We start from the raw sequence: 20,783 nt of genomic DNA on the forward strand, positions 1-20,783 counted from the left end.
AAACAAAAATAAACCCAAAAATAAATCTCCCAAACAAGCAAACAAAAGAACCCCAAAACAAACAAACAAAAAACCACCCAGAAATAAAATCACACCCACGAGAAGAAGGGAGATGAATTTGAACTGAAGAACTGGGCCTCAGCATATGACAGGGGGAGGCTGGCTGCCAGCGCCAGCCCCAGGGGCTGCTGGCAGAAGCCTTTCGCCAAACCACGGCTGCCCGGGGCAGGGGAGGCGCAGACCCAACACAGCACCCCCAAGCAGGGCACGCGGGATGAAACAGAGAGCGAATGCGGCCGCGGGGGCCTGGGGCGGGGCTCGCTGCTCGGGGCTGCCGGCGATGGGGGGATGCTGCCCTGCGGGCTGTGCGTGGGTGAAACGCGTAACTCGCTCCCCGTTGTCCCCCGCTCCGCCGGCCCCTCCCTCAGGGGCGCCGCGGGACGGCTCCCGGTCGCACGTGGCGCGGCGGCTGCCCGCCCCCCCGGCCCACGTGTGCCGCCGCGCCGTGCACTGCCGTGCCGGCTCCCCGCTGCAGTCCCGGTGCGGCGGGCAGGCGCTGCGGTGCCGGCGCAGCGGCATGGCGGCTGCGGCGGGCCCGGGGCGCGGTGGCAGCGGCGGCTGGGGCCGAAGCCGGGGCGCCGTGCTGCTGCTCTTCTTTTCGCTGTCACCACGGCCGCCGGCCGGGGCCGCCTGGCTGCTGGGGTTGCGGCCCGAGGACACGGCGCCGGGCCGGGTATCCCTAGAAGGCGGCGCGGTGCAAGCGGCCGAGGGAAGCCGCTTCCTCCTGCGCCTCTACTTCCAGCCGCCGCCTGAGGGCAACGGCAGCCGCGGGCCGGCAGGGGAGCGGGAGCCGCGGCTCGTCTTCATCGAGGAGGCGGCTCCAGCGACGGCGGGGGGTGGCAAGACGGCGCGAGGCCCGGCGGAGAGGTGCCGGGAGCGCAGCGCCTGGGCCTCGGACGTGGAGGTGGTGGGACCGCTGCGTTCGGGTGGGGCAGCGGGCTCGGCGCTGGCCGAGGTGCGGGTGCGGGAGCCGCGCAAGGGAGAGACGGCGGCGGCGCCGGGCGGGCGGCTTTTCTCCCTGTGCGCCTGGGACGGGCGGGCTTGGGCGCACCACGGGGCTGCGGGCGGCTTCCTGCTGCGGGTCCGGCCGGCTGCCCCGGCGCTGGGCACCTGGCTGCTGCCACTGCCCGAGGCGAGCTGGCTGCGGGCGCTGGGCGCCCTGCTGCTGCTGGGGCTGTCGGCGCTGTTCAGCGGGCTGCGCCTCTCGCTGCTCTCGCTGGACCCGCTGGAGCTCCGCGTCCTCCGCAACAGCGGCTCGGCCGCCGAGCGGGAGCAGGCGCGGAGGGTGCAGGCGGTGCGCGGTGGCGGCGGTACCTACCTGCTCTGTACGCTGTTGCTGGGGCAGGCCGGGGCCAACGCGGCACTGGCCGGCTGGCTCTGCGCTTCGCTGCCTGGTGGCGGGGCGGCAGCAGCGGCGGCCGGCGGGCCGCGGGGAGCGCCTTGGTTGCCTGTGCTGCTGTGCACCGCCGCCGTCTTCTTGGGTGGAGAGGTGCTGCCGTACTCGGTCTGCTCGCGGCACGGGCTGGCCATCGCCTCCCGCACCCTGTGTCTCACCCGGCTGTTGATGCTGGCCGCCTTCCCGCTCTGCTACCCGCTCAGCCGGCTGCTGGACTGGGCACTGCGGCAGGAGCTCAGCGTCTTCTCCACGCGGGAGCGGCTGCTGGAGACGCTGCGTGCTGCCGGGCCCCACGGCGACCTGGTGCGGGAGGAGCTGGCCATGGTGCAGGGAGCGCTGGAACTGCGTACCAAGGTGGTGGAAGACGTGCTGACGCCGCTGGCTGACTGCTTCATGCTCCGCGCCGATGCTGTGCTGGACTTTGCCACCGTCTCCGAGATCCTCCGCTCTGGCTACACGCGCATCCCTGTCTACGAGGGTGACCGGCGCGACAACATTGTCGACCTGCTCTTCGTCAAGGACCTGGCCTTTGTCGACCCTGATGACTGCACTCCCCTGCAGACTGTCACCCGTTTCTACCGCCGCCCACTCCACTGCGTCTTCAATGACACGCGCCTTGACACACTGCTTGAGGAGTTCAAGAAGGGTGAGGCCACCGAGCCATCACACCCCAGATTTCCCCGGCTTCCCTCTGCATACCCAATGGTTCCCAGGTCAGCAGTCCCCATGGTCCACTCCACATGGCCTCTTGGCAGAACCCGGCAGGTACCGGGGATGCGGGAGGGGAGTTGGGCCCTGCATGTGCTGGTGAGGTGGTGTCCTGGTGTCACCTGATGGAACAGCCCCCAGGTGGGTCAAAGGCCTGCAATGTTGGCTGTGCCTGTGATGTTATTGAGACTGCAAGAGCCTTTGGTCTCAGAGTTTGCTAGCTGTGAGGTGAGCCTGTCCTGCAGGGCTGATGACCTGGCAGCATGGGCATGGTGCCTGCCTTGTAACCCTGCCTGGGCATGGCATCATTCAGCACTCTGTTCTGTGTAGAGGAGCTTATGGCAGGAGATCACATCTTGTTACATAGCTCTCCCATTTTCAGCTTAGCAGTGAGAAGCAGCTATAGAGAGTGTTTCTGTGCAAGTGTTTTAAAAGAAGACGAAAAGCCTAAAGCCTTTGAAAGAGATGCAGAGGGGTTTTCATCTGTGACAGTATTCATAATGCAGAAGGTGCCAGCAGCCCCAGAGTTGCTGTGAGATGCATTTCATTAACCATACCTTGAGAATACACACAGAATGTGTTTTCACACACACACATACTGTGAATTATGTTTTGCTGTGTGGCATCATGATGAGTGAGTCTTTAAGAGATGGCTGCAGCAGTAACATCCTGCATGATGTAATGCAGAAGAAGAGCACTTTGCTCCTGGGCTGTCTGGAGCCGCTCTGCTGCAAGCAGAGCTGATCATGTGAGTAAGGCCAACCTGGTCCCAGAAACAGAGAAAGCCTCTCTGTGACTCATCTCTGTGCTTGTTTTTAGAGCTGGGAGGAGGGGAGGGCAGGATGTTCCTTGTGTGCCAGAAAAGCGATCATCAGATACATGCAGGGTCAGCATCCTCTCTGGAGACGCACAGATGCAGGCCAGCATCATTTCTGGAGATGCACAGCTGTTCTCCTACTGCATCCCAGATCACCGGGAGAGGAGGTCTGTGTGGCACACATCACCTACCCTCTCTGCCCCTCAGCACAACTGGAGACTTCTAGCAGTGGTAACCCAGAAATTAATGGGTTTTATTCTGAGACCATTAGCAAAAGCATTTAGATTGCTCTCTTGAGTTCTCTTGGTGAGCTGCAGTAGTTCATCCTCCATGCTGCTTCTAGCATAACCAGTTGTCTCTAATTCCTTATGTGCTTTGCAGTTCCTTCTTAACTGTGGCTTCTGGCAAGATACTACATTACTGCAGTTCACCTGAGGTCTCTGCTACCTCTCCCTTGTCTAGAGCTGAGTGTTAGCAAAGATGCCAGATGAGTGGCACAGCCTCCCCTGCATTTTTATCTGATTCACTTTTATGTATTCAACTACTTCCCCCTCCACATTTCTTCTACAGCCTGGTACCCTATGGATGAAGAGACCTATAGAAATGTCTTCTGGTGCTTAGCTTAGTGTCTTTAGCTTGCTGTCCTCTCTGCCCTGCTGAAGCAGAGATGTTTTTTGTGTGCCTTTGCCTAAGCTGACAGGTGCATTAACAAGCCTTGCTACCTGCCCGACACTTTCACATGCTAGTCCTCAGACTATATTATAAATCCTTCTTCAGCTTTGCTCTGGTAAACTCTTGGCATTTCATTTCAGGCTCTTCCTCCCTTACAACTGTTTGCTATCATGGCCTTCTTAAGTTGTTTTGCTGTAGCCCCTGTGTAGAGCTCTCTTTAAAATTTGTTTCTGTTCCCACCTCTTTTCTCCTTATGTATTCTAAATTAAACAGCTGAAAAAGCCTTGCTTTTAGTCTTAATATCTAACTCAGCATGGTATTTAGCAGTTCCAGCTCTTCCCCTAAATACTCTTCTCCCTAGATGTTGCTGTTCTCTTCCAATTCATCTTTCCCCTACTTGTAGACTTTTGGTCATTATCCTGTATTGGTAGATAGGCATCCCTCAGTTCAGTCCTGAATGCCTCCTAAACTCCTTTTTTTCCTCCCAGTTCTAAATACAGGTTCTGGTGTTGGCTTGTGCACAGTGACAGAGGTTTGTTCCCAGCTGCCTCCAGCCCCATCCGCCGCCGGTTCAGCCCTATTCACTTGACTATTTAATTTCTAAAATAAAGATTTCCCATTTGTAATTAAGAATCTTCATCACTGTCTCCTTTTCTGTGTCTGCTTGAATTACCAAGAAGTATCATGTTTGATCCAATCAAGGTTGCTTTCCATGGCCAGGTCTTCTGTGACGCCTCCACTAATTAGAGAGTAGGCTGATTACTTGTTGGTTCAGTGAGTGCTTAATGAAGGCATTCATCACTTCACACATTCGAGGTGCTTGCAGGGCAGCAAATGCTCCCACTGATAATGCCTGGTCTCTTTCTAGGAAATGCAAGTCTTGGGTAAGGATGGGCATTGATTACCACCTCCATATCCATAAGTCTCTGACAAATCTCTAGAGAAACCTTGGCAGTTGTGTTTTTCTCCTTCTCCTATGGTTAACAGTTTGGGTATCCTTTATGTTGTTGGGTTTATTTCAATCCAGTGTTTATAAAACAATACACATTTTTTTTCTTTCCTGGATAGCAGTGTGTGCTTCTGATCTGTTTCACTAGTGATTAACGTTCTGCCACATCCACTATACCAATAATACCATTTTATTTTTGCTTTTCTTGCATAATGTATAAATAACACAATTCCACTGCCAGAGCTCTTTGCCACTGTACACAAACATTTGCTCTTTCTTACTGAAAACGTCAAGGGATGATTAAATACAGCACTTTGAGGCTCTTGCTCACACCTCCAGCAACACTTTCACTTTTCTGTGTCTCTTCCTACTCACTGTATAGTTGTTCTTTACCTGATACATTTCTTTTCTCTCGTTGTGCTGTCCTAGCTGTGATGATGATCAGCTTTATTCCAGTCTTTTATAGCAGGGTTTGAAGGGAAGCTTTCTTGCATTGATTTCTAGGTAAGCTCACACCATTGAGGTGCTTTGAAGTTTGCCTGGAGTTTACTTCATAGATGAGTTGCGAGTAATCTTCCCCAGCAGGACCCTGTGTAAATGGGATTACCCTCCACAGACCTGGAGAAGGGCAATTCTATAGCATCAGCTTGCCAAAACATATAAATTGCATGAAGAGGGTAGCATACACTTCAGCAGCACCAAGGAAGCTAATGGCCCAGTGGGGTAACAGCAGCTGTGAGCTCTGCTTGACAAAACCTGGCCCCTGCCCCATCATGGTAGAACTGGTCAAACCCTTCACATCTGCTCCTTCGGAAGCCTGCTGCTGCTGGCATCATTCTATGTTTGTTTTGGCACTAATTCCTGGAGAAGATGGTTAAATTTGGGGCACTAATGGGAATTGGGAAAAGCACAGAGAAGGCTGCAAACAGCATCGGGGGAGGTGGGGTGGGGGCTGGCCTGTGAGAGGGCGGCTTGGACTTGAACACACAGCCTGAAAGAGGAGGACAGCTGCAAAAAATGCATTGAAAAAAAAATGTTACAGCACCATAAGACAGGTCCAGCAGAAGGAAGGAAATACCTGTTCCTGAAGATGGTTTTGACCTTATCTTCTAATCAAAAACTCAGTGGAATGAACTCAGAAGTAACAAGGCCATGATACTGAATTTGTCATCTTTTTAGGCCAGCTAGATAGAGTCACTGCATAGGGCATCATAGAATGGTCTGGGTGGAAAGGGACTTCCAAAGGTCATTTAGTCCAACCCCCTCTGCAGTAAGCAGTGGCATCCTCAACTAGATCAGGCCACCCAGAGCCCTGTTGAGTCCCACTTTGAACATCTCCAGTTGTGCAGCCCTTATGGAGAACTGCTAAGTGGGAAATACTACACAGAATGTGTCCCCTCTTCTCTAGAAGTAAGAAAACACATGCCAGTACAGTGACTTTACCATCTGCAGTCCAAGAGAAGCTGAAGCTACTGAAGGAGCGAAAAATTTTGAAGACTTTTTTTTTCTGGCAATTTGTATTGTCACATCTCTGAGTACCTGGCTTTATTCTCTGCTTCCAGGAGGAAGGACCTAATATACCAGAGAAATAACTGCACCTTATTTAGCAAGATAAAGCAATGTAGAGGAGCAGATGAGGTGCCAGTAGGATGACTTCACTTTGGGAATATGGCACTAAGAGATTTATGCATTCATTCAGTGTGAAATGCCATGGGTGATGCAGTCTGTTTCTCCTCCACCCCTAGAAAATAACCAAAGCAATACATTTTGCAGCTTCAGTCCTGTGATATAACTCCTTGTGGAGACCGCTTCTGCGAGGTCCACCTTCTTGTTCTGCAGTGCCTTTGGGAAGTCTTAGCCCATTCCTCAAGCTATTTATGGATTTTGTTGAGTAACTTGCTGGGGAAGTCTATATACAGCACTGGCAACTTTCATTAAGTAATTTTCCTCTGTCATTTTCCTAGTTTGTTTTCCTGCAGCAGGGCAGAGGCTGAGGTATGACTCAAATTATCCTTCTGTGGTTTGGCATCTTTTAAGTTACTAAAAGTAACTTCTCTGAAAACAAATTTCCTTGCTTGGCAAGGAAAACAACCTGTGCTGTGGAGGATAACTCTTGAGCCAGGGTCTGTCTTCCCTTTTCAGTATGTTCCATGGTCTCTAGTAGACTACTCCAAATTGAGTGTAGCTTGAGAAGCTGCTTACACTTGCCAGGAATTAGGGTCAGTACCATTTCACCTGCCTTCCTTACTGTCCTTCGGATCCTGTAGTCACTGCAAGCACAAAGTGTGATTTAAAATTTTAATTGTCCTTCAAGAGATTTCTGCAAGCATGATAGCCACTTTTTTGAGCACCTGGATGGGATCAAGCCATGACTTCTGTAGCCAGTTGTATGGGTAAGGAGCCAGTTGTTACCTAGGAACTATCCCCATATGCAGGTGATTACCAGGCTGAGAGTGGGTGATGCAGAAAAGATAGTTTCAGTGACTTGTGCTACAGCTCTGCCTTACACATAACTTTGCTTTCCCCCCTAAAATTGTGCTAAATCTTGCTGTGTGAATTCTGGGCTGCTTTACACTGCCCACCAAGCCCAGAAGCAGGGCTGCTCCAGAGAAGTGTTCAGCAAAGCAAGAGAGAGTCATGTCCTTGAGGGAGAGGGCACTCAGCCAGCCATCTCCCTCTTGAGAACTGTCAAAGGCACCTTCAGACTGAGCTGTGGGAAAAACGTAAGTGGCCTGTGCTACAGACACCAATGAAAACAGTTTTGCACTAGCTCTTTAGATGCTTTGTAGCTGCAGAAATCCTTGGCATCCTTATAGGCTTCGTAAGGCTCCAAGTAATGTGCAAGGGGTCCAACTATTTGTGGGTAGGCAGGATCATACCCAGCAGATGTAAGATGAGGCTCTGTATCCTCTCTGATCTTCCCCATATCCTCCTGGTCTGTTTTGCCCATGGTCATACATCAGCTATTCCACATAGTCCATCTTTCCCCCATTTTTCCATAGGGTGAGGAGAAGCACCAAAGCAGAATATGAGAAAGGCTTTTGTATTCTGCTAGGGACAGATGTCAGCAGATGGAGTTTTCCTCTCTAAGGAAAGTCTGGATTAGATTAGGATTTAGAGTTTTCCTTTCACACAGCTCCAATTCCTTGTAGAGCTGGTTGCCCACCGTGTAGGCATAAACCTGCTTTGTCTCTAGGTGCAATTCCTCAGGCATTTGCTTTCACCCTTGGTGCTGAGTAACACAAGAGCACACACATGTTTCCAATGCAAAAAGTTTGAATCACAGCCCCTGCTTCAGGTGCAGGTCTTTAAGGGGGCAGGGAGATGCTGGCAGTATCAGAGACAAGCTCTGATAAAAAGCTCACAGAAAATACATTTCATGGTTGTTTCAGAAATCAACCTTATTTACCAATTACTTTTTTTGTTCCTCTTTTCTTGCCTCCCCCCCCCCCCCTTTCTCTTTTGTAGCTGTAAGTTGTTCATGGCTTGTGCCTGTACCTTTGATCTTCTAGTAACAGCTTTAGATCTTACCATAAAATTCATGAAAATGAATTTCATACTCAGAATGTTCATCCCATGGAACAAAAGGCAAGGCTAAAGCATCTTTAACATTCCTCTGGCAGAGCACTTCCATAAAAAAATGATAAGGAAGTAGTCTGGGCTATATTTGCTGCCAACAGCACTTTCATTCTCACAAGTAAAGGCATTTCCATGTGTTCAGACCCTGTTCTCTCATCAGGGAGGGTGCTTTGAGGTGGATCTATGAGCCCAATATCATTTAGGTACTTATGAAAAACAAGGCTCCTAGAAATGCACATAAAAGCTGTTCAGAAGCTTGCCCCATCCGGAAGCTTTCAGGTGTTTATATTAGCTTTGTCATTTAGCATTTTGAGGCATTAACTTTCCACTGAAGATGTGGTTTGAAAAGAACAAATTTCATGTAGCTCATAAAGAATTTAGCAGAGTTGTATCCCATGCTGAGCAGACATTTAATCACCTATAGACTTCCTGTGCAAGAGCTGTCCTGTGGAGGCTGGTGCACAAGTAAAGTTAATTGCCTGTTTGTTCTAGCATTTGCCAAACCAAGGCTTTGATTCTCAAGTGTTTCACTGTGCTTTCCTGCATTAGTGATAGCCCTGTAAAATTTGCATGTGACAGCTAGCTAACAGAATAGCAGCTCACCCCTATAATTCATTTCATTTGAGCTAGCAAGCATGGGTTTTGGAATCAATTTTACAGATCTTAAAGCTGGTTCAGATTGAGTTTGAGGTTTTGTTAAGTGATTTCACTCTCTCTGTCTCCCACTGAGGAAGAACTGCAGGGTAACTGCTGGAGAATGTGACCCCTTTGATGTCCCCAGATCTGTCCCTCTGCCACCCTTCCACAGACATTGCTTCCACAGCATGAAACAGCCTAGCTACTACCCTTCTACCTGCCCCAAAAGCTACTGCTTTTCAGTGCAAGTGCAGCAGCTCCTCAGGCAGGAGGATGCAGCTGAGCTTGGCAACATCCACAGCCTATGCGGGGACAAGCCATGACCATACAGCCAGAACACCTGCACACCCCCACCACCCTTGCTGCCAGATTTGTAGGCTCTGTTGAAGAAGTGATGTGAGGAGCTCCGGGACCTGGTCTGGTTGGGGGGCAGGGCTTTGCAAATGAGCTCTTGTCCCTTGGGCACGAAACACAGCAAGTAAGCCCTGTCCCAGTGGGAACCAGTTGGGAGCAGCAGTCACGTGCATTCAGTTCTGCAAGCGATGGGAGTGGATTTGGGGGGTGTTTTGTGACCGGCTATCCAGGCAGGGCCTAGGATCAGCTCAGTCAGTGTGGGCCTGGAGCAATCACATGAATTACAACAGTTTTCGGTCGCTAGGTACCTGCCCCAATGCAAATGTTAGCCTGGAAACCCAAACCCGGGGGTTTATAGCCTAGCTAGAAGTGTTTATTTTCTGTGACAATAAAGAACTCTTGAGTGCTCTAACAGCCCTTCTGGCTCTGCCCCCGGCACAGTGGAACTGTGGGTCTGCTTCAGAGCAGCAGTGCTGGGTTATTTCTAAATAACCTCATTTGCTGCTGTGTGAACGTTGAGCTGGAATCGCATTTCTCTGCTGCCGCTCTAGAGCAAATTCCAGTGTCCATGTAGGTGTTTGGCCAAAAAAAGAATTACCTCCATTATTCTCTGACTGCCTTTAAGTAGTACCTAAGCTCTTTGTAAGGGCTCAGTGGTTTAGGGTTGCACGTAAATGTCATTAACAACAAGCTTTTGGCCAAAAGAAACAATTTCTCCCATCTCCTCACTCACCCGAGGACTTGTAGGAGACCAGATGGCCCCAGTGTTGGAGAGCAGGGTTTGGCAAAGGAGATGTTTTCAAAAGTTGGACTTTGCTGTGATGAGATGTAGCTGTTCCTGCTGTCTTGCAGCCAACTCCACTGCTCTTCTCTTTTTAAGTCTCAAGTCATGTTGCTTTATTACCTGCACGATGCACAAACCCATGTATGAAAAGCAGTGAAACAGCCTGGTCTAAAGAACATGCAGGATTTTCAGTGCCCAGAGGCTGTTGATTTGGGGTTTTTTTAAAGACCATCTCAGTGCTACTTGCTGCAATGTTATGTTCTCATTTCTAATTCTGTAGGCGTGGGAGGCAGCGAGCTGCTCTCTGAAATCTTGCAATAAAAGCTTGGTATGAGGAGGAGGGAATTTATACTATGGAAAATGCCCAAGCTTTTCTGTGAGAAATGTATAGTGCTGATCTTCAGCTGAGAATTATCGTTTGCTCATCTCGGATCCAGGGCAGGGTTACTTGAAGGTCGCACGGTCCCCAGCAAGATGCTTTTGGTGCTGGGCTGTCCTGGATGTGCTTGTCCCAGTGCCTCCATGGAGATGAGCCGAAAGGCACCAGTGGGGGATGAGGCACTTGTGCAACAAGCAGGAGCCCACCCCTGCTGCATCTTTATACATAACCACTGTTCACATCCCTTCACCCAAGAAACCAGGAGAGTTTGTGGAGGAGGCTTTATGGGAGAGGTAGATTCAGAGGCTGCTGTATAGTGGAAGAGCCTGCCCCTCTTTTAGTTGACCACTGCTGTTCAAGAACCCCAGCTCCAGTCCATAGGGAAAATAAGGTGTTTGCAGGTTACCAGGGGGTCCCTGCAGTGCCCACGGTATAGGGACTGCAACAGAAGACCCTAAGGATGCAGAGCAAAGAGAAGGAGGGGGAGTGAGGGGGAGCTGTTGGCTGTGGAGCCAATAGAGGACATTTTTCACATTTTAAGTAAAACTAGAGGTTCCGAACTTGTGTGTGCTGCTAAACAGTGTAGGAGCTACAGGAACAGTAAGAAAAACAGTGCAGTTCTTTGGCAGGTCCAAGAATACATTGGAGCTATAAACTCAGAAGTTGTTTGTGGCTTGAAAGTTGGGTTCTGGTCAAGCTGCTGAACAGGAGCATAAATCAGACCAGATGGTAAAGGAAGGGAGAAGTTGAAGCAGTCAAAACAGCTTAGAGAGAGCTGGACGTGCAAAACCAAATAGCAATGTTTCAAGTGTGCCAAAAGCAAGAAGCCTGAGATTGTGTCAGCAGAGCTGCCAGCTTTCTGGGGCAAGTGAAGAAGCTGAAACTGTCACTGAGAAATGCTGCGACTTCCAAGCAGGAGTCACCATCCTTGCAGCTGAAAGTCCTGGTCCTGGTCTACTCTTTTAAGGTAACAAAGAGGAGGCGCTGTCAGGGGCAGGGTTTGGAGAAGACACTCAGGTGCGAGCTGATGGCTTGAAAAGCACTTAGTCTCTGCATCCAGATGGTTCACTGAAGAGTTCTGCAGGAGTTGGCCTGAAAGCTGCAAATAAACATAAGCATTTGTGCATTAAAACCAGCTGCTGTTCTGAGGAGCTGGAGGCTTTGCCCTTATTTTAAGAAAAACTTTAGGATTAGTCCAGACAGTGATGGAGAGAAAGATGTGGGAGATCTGTTCCTGGCAGTTTGATAGGAAAGATAATTAACAACAGAATGAGAAAACACCAGGAAGATGAGGGGAAACAGTGGAGCCCAAGAAAATGCTTACATTTCTGTGTTGGAGGACACTGTCTCATTGCTCTTAGAATTGCTTCATGCCAGTGAAGCTGAGGGTAAGCAAGAAGCAGCTGGTATGATGTACACTTCATTCCTGCACAGGAGCCTGTCAGAGAGCTAAATAGAGTGTCTCACAGCAGATTGTCTGGGTAAAGAAAGCAAGTGGACCCAAAAAAGAACCCAGGAGAATCCTGTGATGCCTAGAAATCAGCCTGAGGAGTAGCAGCCCTCTTGGGCTGGGCTTTGTGTCCAGCTTTGTGTCTAGCTTTGTGTCTGAGTTACTGTGAATGCGATGGGTTTGGGCAAGAGCGGCCGCTTCTGAGGTTTGGCTGTGAGCTGTGCCTCCCACCAAGCCCTGTCTTCTTGCCAGCTGACTGTGCTGGGGACCCTACTTCCCAGGGGAGGGGGCCTCACTGCTGCTCTGCTCTACCCCCACAGGAAAGTCCCACCTGGCCATCGTCCAGCGGGTGAACAACGAAGGGGAAGGAGACCCATTCTACGAGGTGATGGGCATTGTCACCCTGGAGGATGTCATTGAGGAGATCATCAAGTCCGAGATCCTGGATGAGACAGATCTGTACAGTTAGTGTCCCAGAGCAGCTACTGCAGTTGCGGAAGCCGGGTGGGAGCCTGCACAGACAGACAGACATGTGGGTAGGAAACAGGCCAGAGGAAATCATGGTCCTTCCCCAGAGCAGTTCACAGTCAGAGTGGGAATGACAAGAATGAGGGAGAGGTGCTGGTCAAATGTCAGGGAGTCAATCTTGAATGTTTGAGATAAAAGATGCACCAGCATCAGCAGACAGTGGCTGGGCAGGGCCTGACCCAGGGACACATGTTGGGCATGAAGCCCCACGCCTGGAGGTTTTTAAGGCCAGGCTGGATGTGGCTCTGAGCAACCTGATCTAGTGTGAGGTGTCCCTGCCCATGATAGGGGGGGTTGGAACTAGAAGATCCTTGAGGTCCCTTCCAACCTTAACAATTCTATGATTCTAAGTGCCCATCGGTAGTTCCCAAGCTCCTTTCCACCTCTAGGTGATGCCTCCACCCATGGCAACCCAGGGAGCTGCTCCCTCAGCTGTGATGTTTGGCACATTTTGTGCACTTCAGTTGCTCCAGCTGCTGCTACACAGCAGCTGTGCCGTAGGGTGCAGCAAGATGTGCCTCTCTGCATACATGTGCATGTGGTATGGGGTCCTGCAGCTCCAGTGACTGTGTGGTTGCTGCAGGCCAGCAACAGCTCTGCTCTCTGCCCCACAGCAGACAATCGGAAGAAGGAGAGGGTGCCCCACCGGGGACGCAAACCTCAGGACTTCTCCATCTTCAGGCTTTCAGACAGCGAGATGAAGGTGAAGATCTCCCCACAGCTCCTCCTGGCTACACATCGGTTCATGGCAACAGGTACACTTGCCCTTGTGCAAGCCCTGCATCTCCTTGCAGCAACCCTGTAAGGCATGCCTGAGCTATTCCTTGGCTGGGGTTCCCCTGTCAGTGAGTGGTTTCTGCTTGCTCTGACCCTGGGTGTCATGATGCTTCACCATCATGGGGCTGCATTTGGCTGTCTGCTGTGCCACAGGGTGCTGTGGCTGTGGCTGTGCAGCTTAGGGTCTCCCGGCAGCCCCAGCACCACTGAGTGAACATGCGTTGCCCCCTCTGTAGAAGTGGAACCTTTCAAGTCGCCCTACCTCTCTGAGAAGATTCTGCTGCGGCTGCTGAAACACCCCAACGTCATCCAGGAGCTCAAGTACGACCGAAAAAACAAGAAGGCAGCGGAGCATTACCTCTACCAGCGCAACCGCCCTGTCGACTACTTCGTCCTCATCCTGCAGGTTCCCAGGGCACCAGCGAGCAGGGGCTGGCAGGGGGTGGTCTGTCTCTCCATGCTGTCTCGCTCTGGGCTACTTCTGCCAGTGGAGATGCCCATCTTCTTGTTTGGGGTGGCAGAAGTCCCTGCAGCCCTGGGCAGGGCAGCGGTCAGGAGTGTGGGGTGTCTGTCTGAGCAGGTTTTCCTTCTCCCAGGGAAAAGTGGAGGTGGAGGTTGGCAAGGAAGGGCTGCGTTTTGAGAATGGAGCATTCACTTACTACGGCGTCCCTGCCATCATGGCTGTTGTCTCCTCGGGTAAGGCCTCTGTGGGTTCCTTCCAGCCCTGCCTTTGCTTCTACAGCAACTAAGCCAGCTGGTGGCTCAGAGAAGGGGCTGGCCATGAGGGCTGTGGAGTGCAGGGTAGGCAAGAGCCCTTCCTCTGCAATTCCTACATCTCCAGTTGTCATTTCAGATAATGATGTGCGAAAAATGGGCAGCCTGGCCGGATCCTCTTTCCTACGTAAGTATTTCAGGGCAGGCTGGGGTTCTAAACCTCTGTTCCGTGGCACTGGCCAGCTGAAGGAGAGATGAGTTTGTGCCCTGCTCAGAGCAGCTCATACTCTGCACCGAAGTCATGTCCTTTAAAAAACTTGGTGGAGATACAGTGTGCTAGGGGGATGATGCAGCAGAGTCCTGGCAGAAGGACTCTGAGGTCCCTTTGAAGTTTCAGCAAAATGCTGGATCCTTTTGGGTGAGTCCCAGCATGGTTGGCATTGGAAGGGGCAATGCAAGGGGCACTGCCCACAGGCTAAAGCATGCCTCATGGATGGGAGCAATAAACCCCATGACTTCTGGCATGATGCATCTAGGTCTTGGCATGACATCTCTGGACCCAGTTGCATTCTTGAGGCTCAGATCGTGAGCTGAATAGGGGTCCTGTGCTGAGGGAATGGGGGCTGCTCAGGAATTGCAGAGATGGTTCACTTTACCTATAAGCCATTCTCATGTGGTAGAGGCGGAAATTAGCTGAGTTAAAAGTAGGTGCCCTGGTAAATTCCCTGCCAGCAGAGCTGATAGGTTAGCAAGCAGATCCTCTGCTTGCAGGAGTTAAGAGGGAACTGTGATCAGAGGATACTATGAGTTTCTCTGTCCTCTTCTTTGCTGATCACCCCTGCAAGTATTTAGTGCAGGGAGCAGGCAGAGGTGCTGCCCACCCCCAGTCCAGCACATCCATCCTCCCAAACCCCAGGTATTACAGTGCCGATGCAGTGTTGAGGATTCTCATGGTGCCTAATCACACTAACTTCAGCCTTTAAGGAGGTACAGGGAGGGATGTCATGGAGAGAAGAGGGAGAGAGTCTCTTGGGGCAAGGTGACTGTCATTACTGTGCATTACAGCCCGTGTGGAGCTCCAGAGTTCACCTATTTCTTGCTGCCTGTTTGCTTCCGTTCAAAAGGCTGACTGAGGGACTCCTGGTTTAACCCCACAGTGCACATTCCTGCTTCCTTGTGCATCCACAGCATGCTTGGTTAGAACATAAAAAAATACCCAGTTTCCTCAGGTTATATGCTCCTGTTCTCTCCGTGACTGTCCCCAGGGCCCCACGAGGGCTCAGGACCTGTTGGGTGCCGTGGCAATGCAGCCACATCTGCAAAGCCACCAGCCAGGACGCTGCTACTCAGGGCTCCTTTGTTCCCCAGGCTCACATGTGGTACTGTGTCAGAAGGTGTTTTCTGCCATCCCGCCACCCCTGCATGCTGTGGGACCTGTGGTGTTGCACCCCTGGCCAGCAAGAAGGCAGGGTGGGAGGAAGAGGTCACAGGGCACCTCCCATGTTGGGCTGGCATCCTTCTTCCTTCAAGCAAAGCTCAGCAGAAATGTTGAGTAGTGTGTCATAGCAGAGAATTCAGATGTTGAGCATTTGACAATCTGTTATTAATTAACTGTTATGCAACTTTTCTATTGCCAGGCAATCTTTGGCATTTGTGGCTTGGGTGGGGGTGTGGCAGCAGAGACTCAGCATGGCCAGCCCCATGGTGGGTCAAGCAGTGATAACAAGGAAGGTGCCCTAATTGTGATTCGTCCTTTGCCCCCAGCTGGATGAACTTGTTGTTGGACTTTTATTTGCAGGAGGTTTCTATCCAGGGAAGGACACAGAGTAGGAGTTACTGGGGGAGGAGCAGGGACATTGAAAGGAGGGGGCTGCAGGGCAAGCTTCCTGGGGGTTTTACCTTTGAAGCAATTTAAAAACATGAATCAGATAGGCAGCAAGTGGTTCTTTCAGTGTTGAGATGCTTTCTTCCCATATTGCAGTTGTAGGGAGATGAGTGTCTTTGCAGACAGGCCTGGCAGGAGCTGGTACCCCTAGCCTTACCTCCTCATACCTTGTCACAAAGCAGCCTGTTGATTTACAGCATCTAAGTCTGTGTCCCTGACAGTGTCCCTGTCCCTGGGGCTGGAGAATGCCTCCCTGGAGCAGAAGCAGGAGGGCGTAAGAGGGGTGAGAAGGAATGCCAGAGGCAGTAGTGGGAGCCCAGCCCGGGGCTATTGGCACATGATTCTTTTTCTCATTCTTCCCCCTGGTCTCCCTGACCTCTGTCCCTCACCTTCCCCCATCCCCTCCTTCCTTCGTCCACCCTCTCTCTGCAGTGCCTGTCTCAGTGTCCCGTACCTTCGCCTTCAGTAGAGGGGATTCCCTGGCTGGCTCTCCAGGTAATGGGGCATGGCTTTGGGCAGGGACCTCCACATATGCCAGGCTCTTTTGAGCTCTCTATGCACAGTGCACCAAGCCCCTCCACTCTGCATGCCAGGCAGCACCAGGAGACAAGCAGCCATAATAGTCTGCAACAGGTCACTGATTGGCGCATAGGTGGTAAAAGGGAAACAGCAGCCCTGTCCCTCCTGCAGCCTCCCCAGTAAATGTGAACCCTAGGAAGGATGGGATGGGAGTAAGTGAGGTACATGGATGGCTTAGGCTTTCTTTGGTGTGCAGTTCTCTAATTTCCTCACTTGGTGCTTGGATTTTCTTGCAACTTGCTGCTTCTGACCACAATTACTTGCAGGCCTGCATGCACACTGCTCTGCTTCCCTTGCTTTCTGGCAATCCAGGTAATAAAAGGGTGTTTTAGCAGCACAGCAAAGTCAGCAAGTTGTTGACATCACCTGTGCAAGGAACACGTGCCTGTGTTCCCTAATAAATCATTGACAAGACAAAATCCATCAGTCAACATGAGCGACAGGTCACCTTGCTGTGTCAGCCTCTGCTGCTGTTCTGTTGGAGTCAGGGTGGATAGAAGCATGCTTTCAAGACGGCTTAAATAAGCTCTGTGGGCTGCCAGCTGCAACCAGAACTTGTGCCAAATGCCATGCTGAAGGCCTGTGTTAGCAGGAGAGATGTCAGTTAGCTGGCGTGACAGGCAGGCAGCAGCCCTAACCTCTGCTGCCAGCAGCAGGTCAGATGCCTGCCTCTTTGGTCCTTTGTTTTTTGTGAGTGCAGAGCCTCTGCTGCCAGCATGCACCAAGGAAGCTGACTGCAGGTCTCTATAGGGCCGCTGACAACCCCACTGTATACAGGGCACAGCTGCCAGAGGTGACTGGTCCACCCTGTGCCAGCACCAAGGACCCAAGCGGCATCATGAGTGCGAGTGAGTGTTTGCCTCTCTGCTGTCCTTTCCTGCAGTGAACAGGTCACCATCACGGTGCAGTGGTCTCAACCGCTCTGAGTCCCCCAACCGGGAGCACAATGACTATGGGGGCAGCACCACACAACTCCACAGCGGCAGCAACAACATCTACACACCTGACTACTCTGTGCACATCCTCTGTGATGTTCAGTTTGTCAAGGTACTGCTGGGCTGGCAGGGACTGTCCTTCTCCAGCCATCCCCTGCTCACCTACTTTGCTGCTGGAGCCCGGTGGGTGCCCGGTGGGTGCTGGGGAGCCCTGCATTCCTGCTGTCTGAGGGTTTGGTTTCACCAAGTCCCTGGGAGGTCCTGGTGGGCCTTCATGCCCAATGATCTGAGCATACCTGTCTCTGTGCCAGGTCACCCGGCAGCAGTACCACAATGCACTGGTGGCCAGTCGCATGGACAGCTCACCTCAGTCTCCCGACATGGAGACCTTCGACAGGGATTCAACAAAGGCCTCGACGGCACGGGGAACTCCACAGACACCCAAGGAGGACCCCACCACCCTCCTGAATGAGAGGAACAGTGTTATGTGTGAGTCACCCAGCAGTATTCCTTCCCTGCCACAGGCCAGTGCTGTGTTTTTCGGGGGAGGAGGTGGGAGGGATGTGTGTGTTATACCCATCCATTGGCATGATGGGAATGCCACCCCTGAGATGCAGTTACACGTGGACCGGGGCATGTGGGCATTTGCACGCATGCACCCATGAATGCTGTTGTGCACCTGCACATGTACACAGGTCTAAATGTGTACGCATGTAATTCCTCATTGCCACATGCTTGTGTCCCCCTGGGGTCCCTGGCACAGGGACTGGCTGCCACAGCTGGCATCCTGCTACATTCTGCCCCAGGGCACAGCATCTCCCCACCCTGCCACCACGCCTGCCCTGTGTCCCTGCAGGCAGCCACTCTGAGGGGCTGCACAGTCCCAGTGATTCGGTGTTCCTGCACATGGAGGGCATCCCCTTCATCCAGGAGGAGCTGGCTGACAATGAGGAGAACAGCAAACGGCAGAGTGAGTCTGGCCAGGGGTCACACACATGACCCTGGGAGTGGTGAGGGCTGCAGTGCCCCAGAGCACTGAAGTCATACTGGGCTTTTGCAGACAGTGAGTGCTGCGACATGGTCCTGGAGGCTGAGTCCCCGGGCAGAGAGGCTGGGACCAGCTCATCACCGAGCAGCTCTGAGGAGATGCTGGGCAGGAGACTGCTGAGATCCCTCAGTAAGTGGCTGACCTAGGCAGGGAGAAAGCACCCAAGCTCTGCCCCAGCACCCCACTGCCCATGTCAGCTGCTTCCCAGCCTTGTCCTGGGGACACTTCATGGGGCTGTCATGGAGCAGGGTACCAGCCCAGTTCTCTGGCAGTACCCCAAGCAGCAGGCAAACCTGCACTTGAGGCTAGCTCAGGCAGAGCCAGCTGCCTAGTCCTGGCCCAGCCCTAAACACCCTCTGTCCTAAGCACCCTTGGCTCTCAGCACCTCAGTCCTAGGCACCCTTGTTGCTGCAGGTGGGCACAAGCAGCAGCCATCACTGGAGGGTGAGAAGATGTCAGAAGAGAGCTCCAATCTTGCCCAGATAATCACCTGAGCAGCAGTGTGGCCGGAGCACGGTGCTGGAGGCCCATGCAGACTGAAGGTAGGAACCTGCGCCCCAGGGCAGTACTCCTCCCCTAGTAAATTGGAATTTGCTCAGGTTTAATAGCATAGAATCAAGTTTCAAGAAGCAAAGCCAAATGATGTGGTTTGGAGCCCATGCAAGTATGCGTGTCACTGGAAGCTGGAGCAAAGTCAGGGGATGTAGCAACAGATTCCAACCATCCTTGGGGAATGAATGGATATTGGAGACAGAGTGAGACCCTGCTTGGTGTTTTCACAGCTAGAAATGCGTGACTGCACCAATATCCCTGACCCTGACTAGGAATGATGCTGCAGCCTTGACCAGCAGCAGGCCAGGGAAGGGCAAGCTCTGGCCACCAGCGACAGGCTGTGCTTTTGTCTTCCAGGTCTGCAGCATGGGGGCCTCCTGCTGCGAGGCTCATGTTCAACAGCAGCAGGTCTGAACTCACTCGCTGCCTGCCCACCCGCTCGCTCCTGCCGCCCCTCCCTACAGGACTTGTGCAGAGGCCCATCCCCAGGAGAGAAAGGATCTACCCCCAGGGGGGCTGAACCACACAGGCAGCCTGAACCAGCTAGCTGGAGTCTGAGGGCCCTTGCCCAGCTGCTGCCTGGTAGCATCTGGTCTCAAGGAAGAGGTGGAAAAAGGAAAGTTGAAGTGTCTGGCACGGCGTCCCTGCAGACAGAGCAGGGAGGGGCGGCCCAACCCAGAACTGCCCTTGGCATTATTTACCATCCCCATCCCATCGAGGCCTGGAGCCTTCTCACTGCTGGGTGCTGCACAGATGTGGTCTCCATCACGAGGAGAATGTGCTTTTTGGGGGGTGCTATGTGCAGCTCAGGGCCCCAGCACACATTTGTGCCGTGCCTAGTGACACACGCGCTCGCAGCGCCTGGCGCACGATGACCATTGCCATCGCCCGGCACTCCCAAACCCCTGCTAGGCACAGGGCAGGGAGCTCCACTCAACCCCCTCCCTGGGGAGGGCCACTCCACGCTGCATTGAACCATCCTCCTCTCCGTGCGTGGCTGCCAGCACGAGAGAGGCTTGTGCCGAACCCTCAGGTTGGCACAGACCCGTCAGTAGTTTTTGTAGAGGCTGAATGCAAAGGGGATGTTAACATTAAAAGTTATTTCTCCCTGAGCCCTGCCCTGTCTGTATCAAGGGGTGTTGGGAAAGATGTGCTAACCTTTACCACCAGGCCAGGCTGCTCTCATACCCATAGCCAGAGGTGACCAGAGTAACAGGACTCAGCATTACTGGAGGGAGCAGGTAGAGCAAGTGCTTCAGTTTCACACCATGAACCTTGGTTCTGTGTCTCTCCTGCTGCCCACAGAAGCAGTCATCCACAGTTACACCACAGCAATACAGTGCAAGGCTGTGAAAGGACAAGAGTTACTGTCACACCATTGCAAATGCAGTAGTGGGACAGACATTGCTGGAGTGCAGCCTGGCAGGTAATGACAGAAGTCTCACAGTCTGCCAATGCTGATAAATCTTCCACATCCCTGCCTGGGCACTGCCCTCTAAGTAAACACACAGCAATTGAGAGGAGGCCAGAGGAAAGCAAGGGCTAGAAAACAAGCTACCCTGAAGACTGAGGGAGATCGGGTCATTTAATCTTAACTGGTGAAGGATGTGAAGGAAAGAGAGGAAGTTTTCAAATATATAAAAAGCTGTTGCAAAGAGGAAAGGAATAATCTGTTCTCAGTTGCCATGGTAAATGGGATAATGGGTAATGAGCTTACACTGCAGAAAGGAAGAAATTTAGGTCACTCATTAGGAAAAACAAGGCTGGTAAGACTAGCAAGGTACTGGTACAGATCACATGTGGGGTAGGCCAATCCCCACACCTAGAGGACTGTAAGGACAGAATCATAGGCAGAGATGAGAAATAATGAAAGTAGAGTTGGTTCCTTCAGTTCCTTGTCAGATCAACCCTCAAAGGTCATCCTTAACCACCACCACCCCATCATCCCAGCTGTGGATGGACACTGACAAAAGCTCCCCAC

General features: G+C 52.2%; 1 protein-coding gene across 3 annotated transcripts; it reads left to right on the forward strand.

Annotated features, from left to right (window-relative positions):
- Positions 1–338: 338 nt before the first annotated feature.
- CNNM1 (cyclin and CBS domain divalent metal cation transport mediator 1) lies at positions 339–19,904 on the forward strand. Of its 3 annotated transcripts, none has more exons than XM_054163840.1 (13): positions 339–2,102; positions 12,105–12,248; positions 12,927–13,067; positions 13,326–13,495; positions 13,686–13,785; positions 13,943–13,990; positions 16,121–16,183; positions 17,151–17,314; positions 17,514–17,691; positions 18,059–18,172; positions 18,263–18,379; positions 18,665–18,792; positions 19,160–19,904. In XM_054163840.1, the coding sequence occupies exons 1-12, from the start codon at positions 341–343 to the stop codon at positions 18,742–18,744; spliced, it is 3,081 nt and encodes a 1,026-aa protein (XP_054019815.1). In that variant the 5' UTR covers positions 339–340; the 3' UTR covers positions 18,745–18,792; positions 19,160–19,904. The 3 variants fall into 3 exon arrangements, with proteins under 3 accessions (XP_054019815.1, XP_054019816.1, XP_054019817.1); XM_054163841.1 differs by having other exon boundaries at positions 12,930–13,067; XM_054163842.1 differs by lacking the exons at positions 18,059–18,172; positions 18,263–18,379.
- Positions 19,905–20,783: the final 879 nt, after the last annotated feature.

This window comes from Dryobates pubescens, chromosome 8 (assembly GCF_014839835.1).
Source record: "Dryobates pubescens isolate bDryPub1 chromosome 8, bDryPub1.pri, whole genome shotgun sequence".
In the NCBI taxonomy this organism is placed as follows: Eukaryota; Metazoa; Chordata; class Aves; order Piciformes; family Picidae; genus Dryobates; species Dryobates pubescens.

Coding starts and splice junctions, on each gene's coding strand:
- CNNM1 (XM_054163840.1), top strand. CDS start 341: ATGGGGGGATGCTGCCCTGCGGGCTGTGCGTGGGTGAAACGCGTAACT. Junction 13,068..13,325: donor ACATCGGTTCATGGCAACAG/GTACACTTGCCC, acceptor CCCCCTCTGTAG/AAGTGGAACCTTTCAAGTCG. Junction 18,173..18,262: donor GGAGAACAGCAAACGGCAGA/GTGAGTCTGGCC, acceptor GGGCTTTTGCAG/ACAGTGAGTGCTGCGACATG.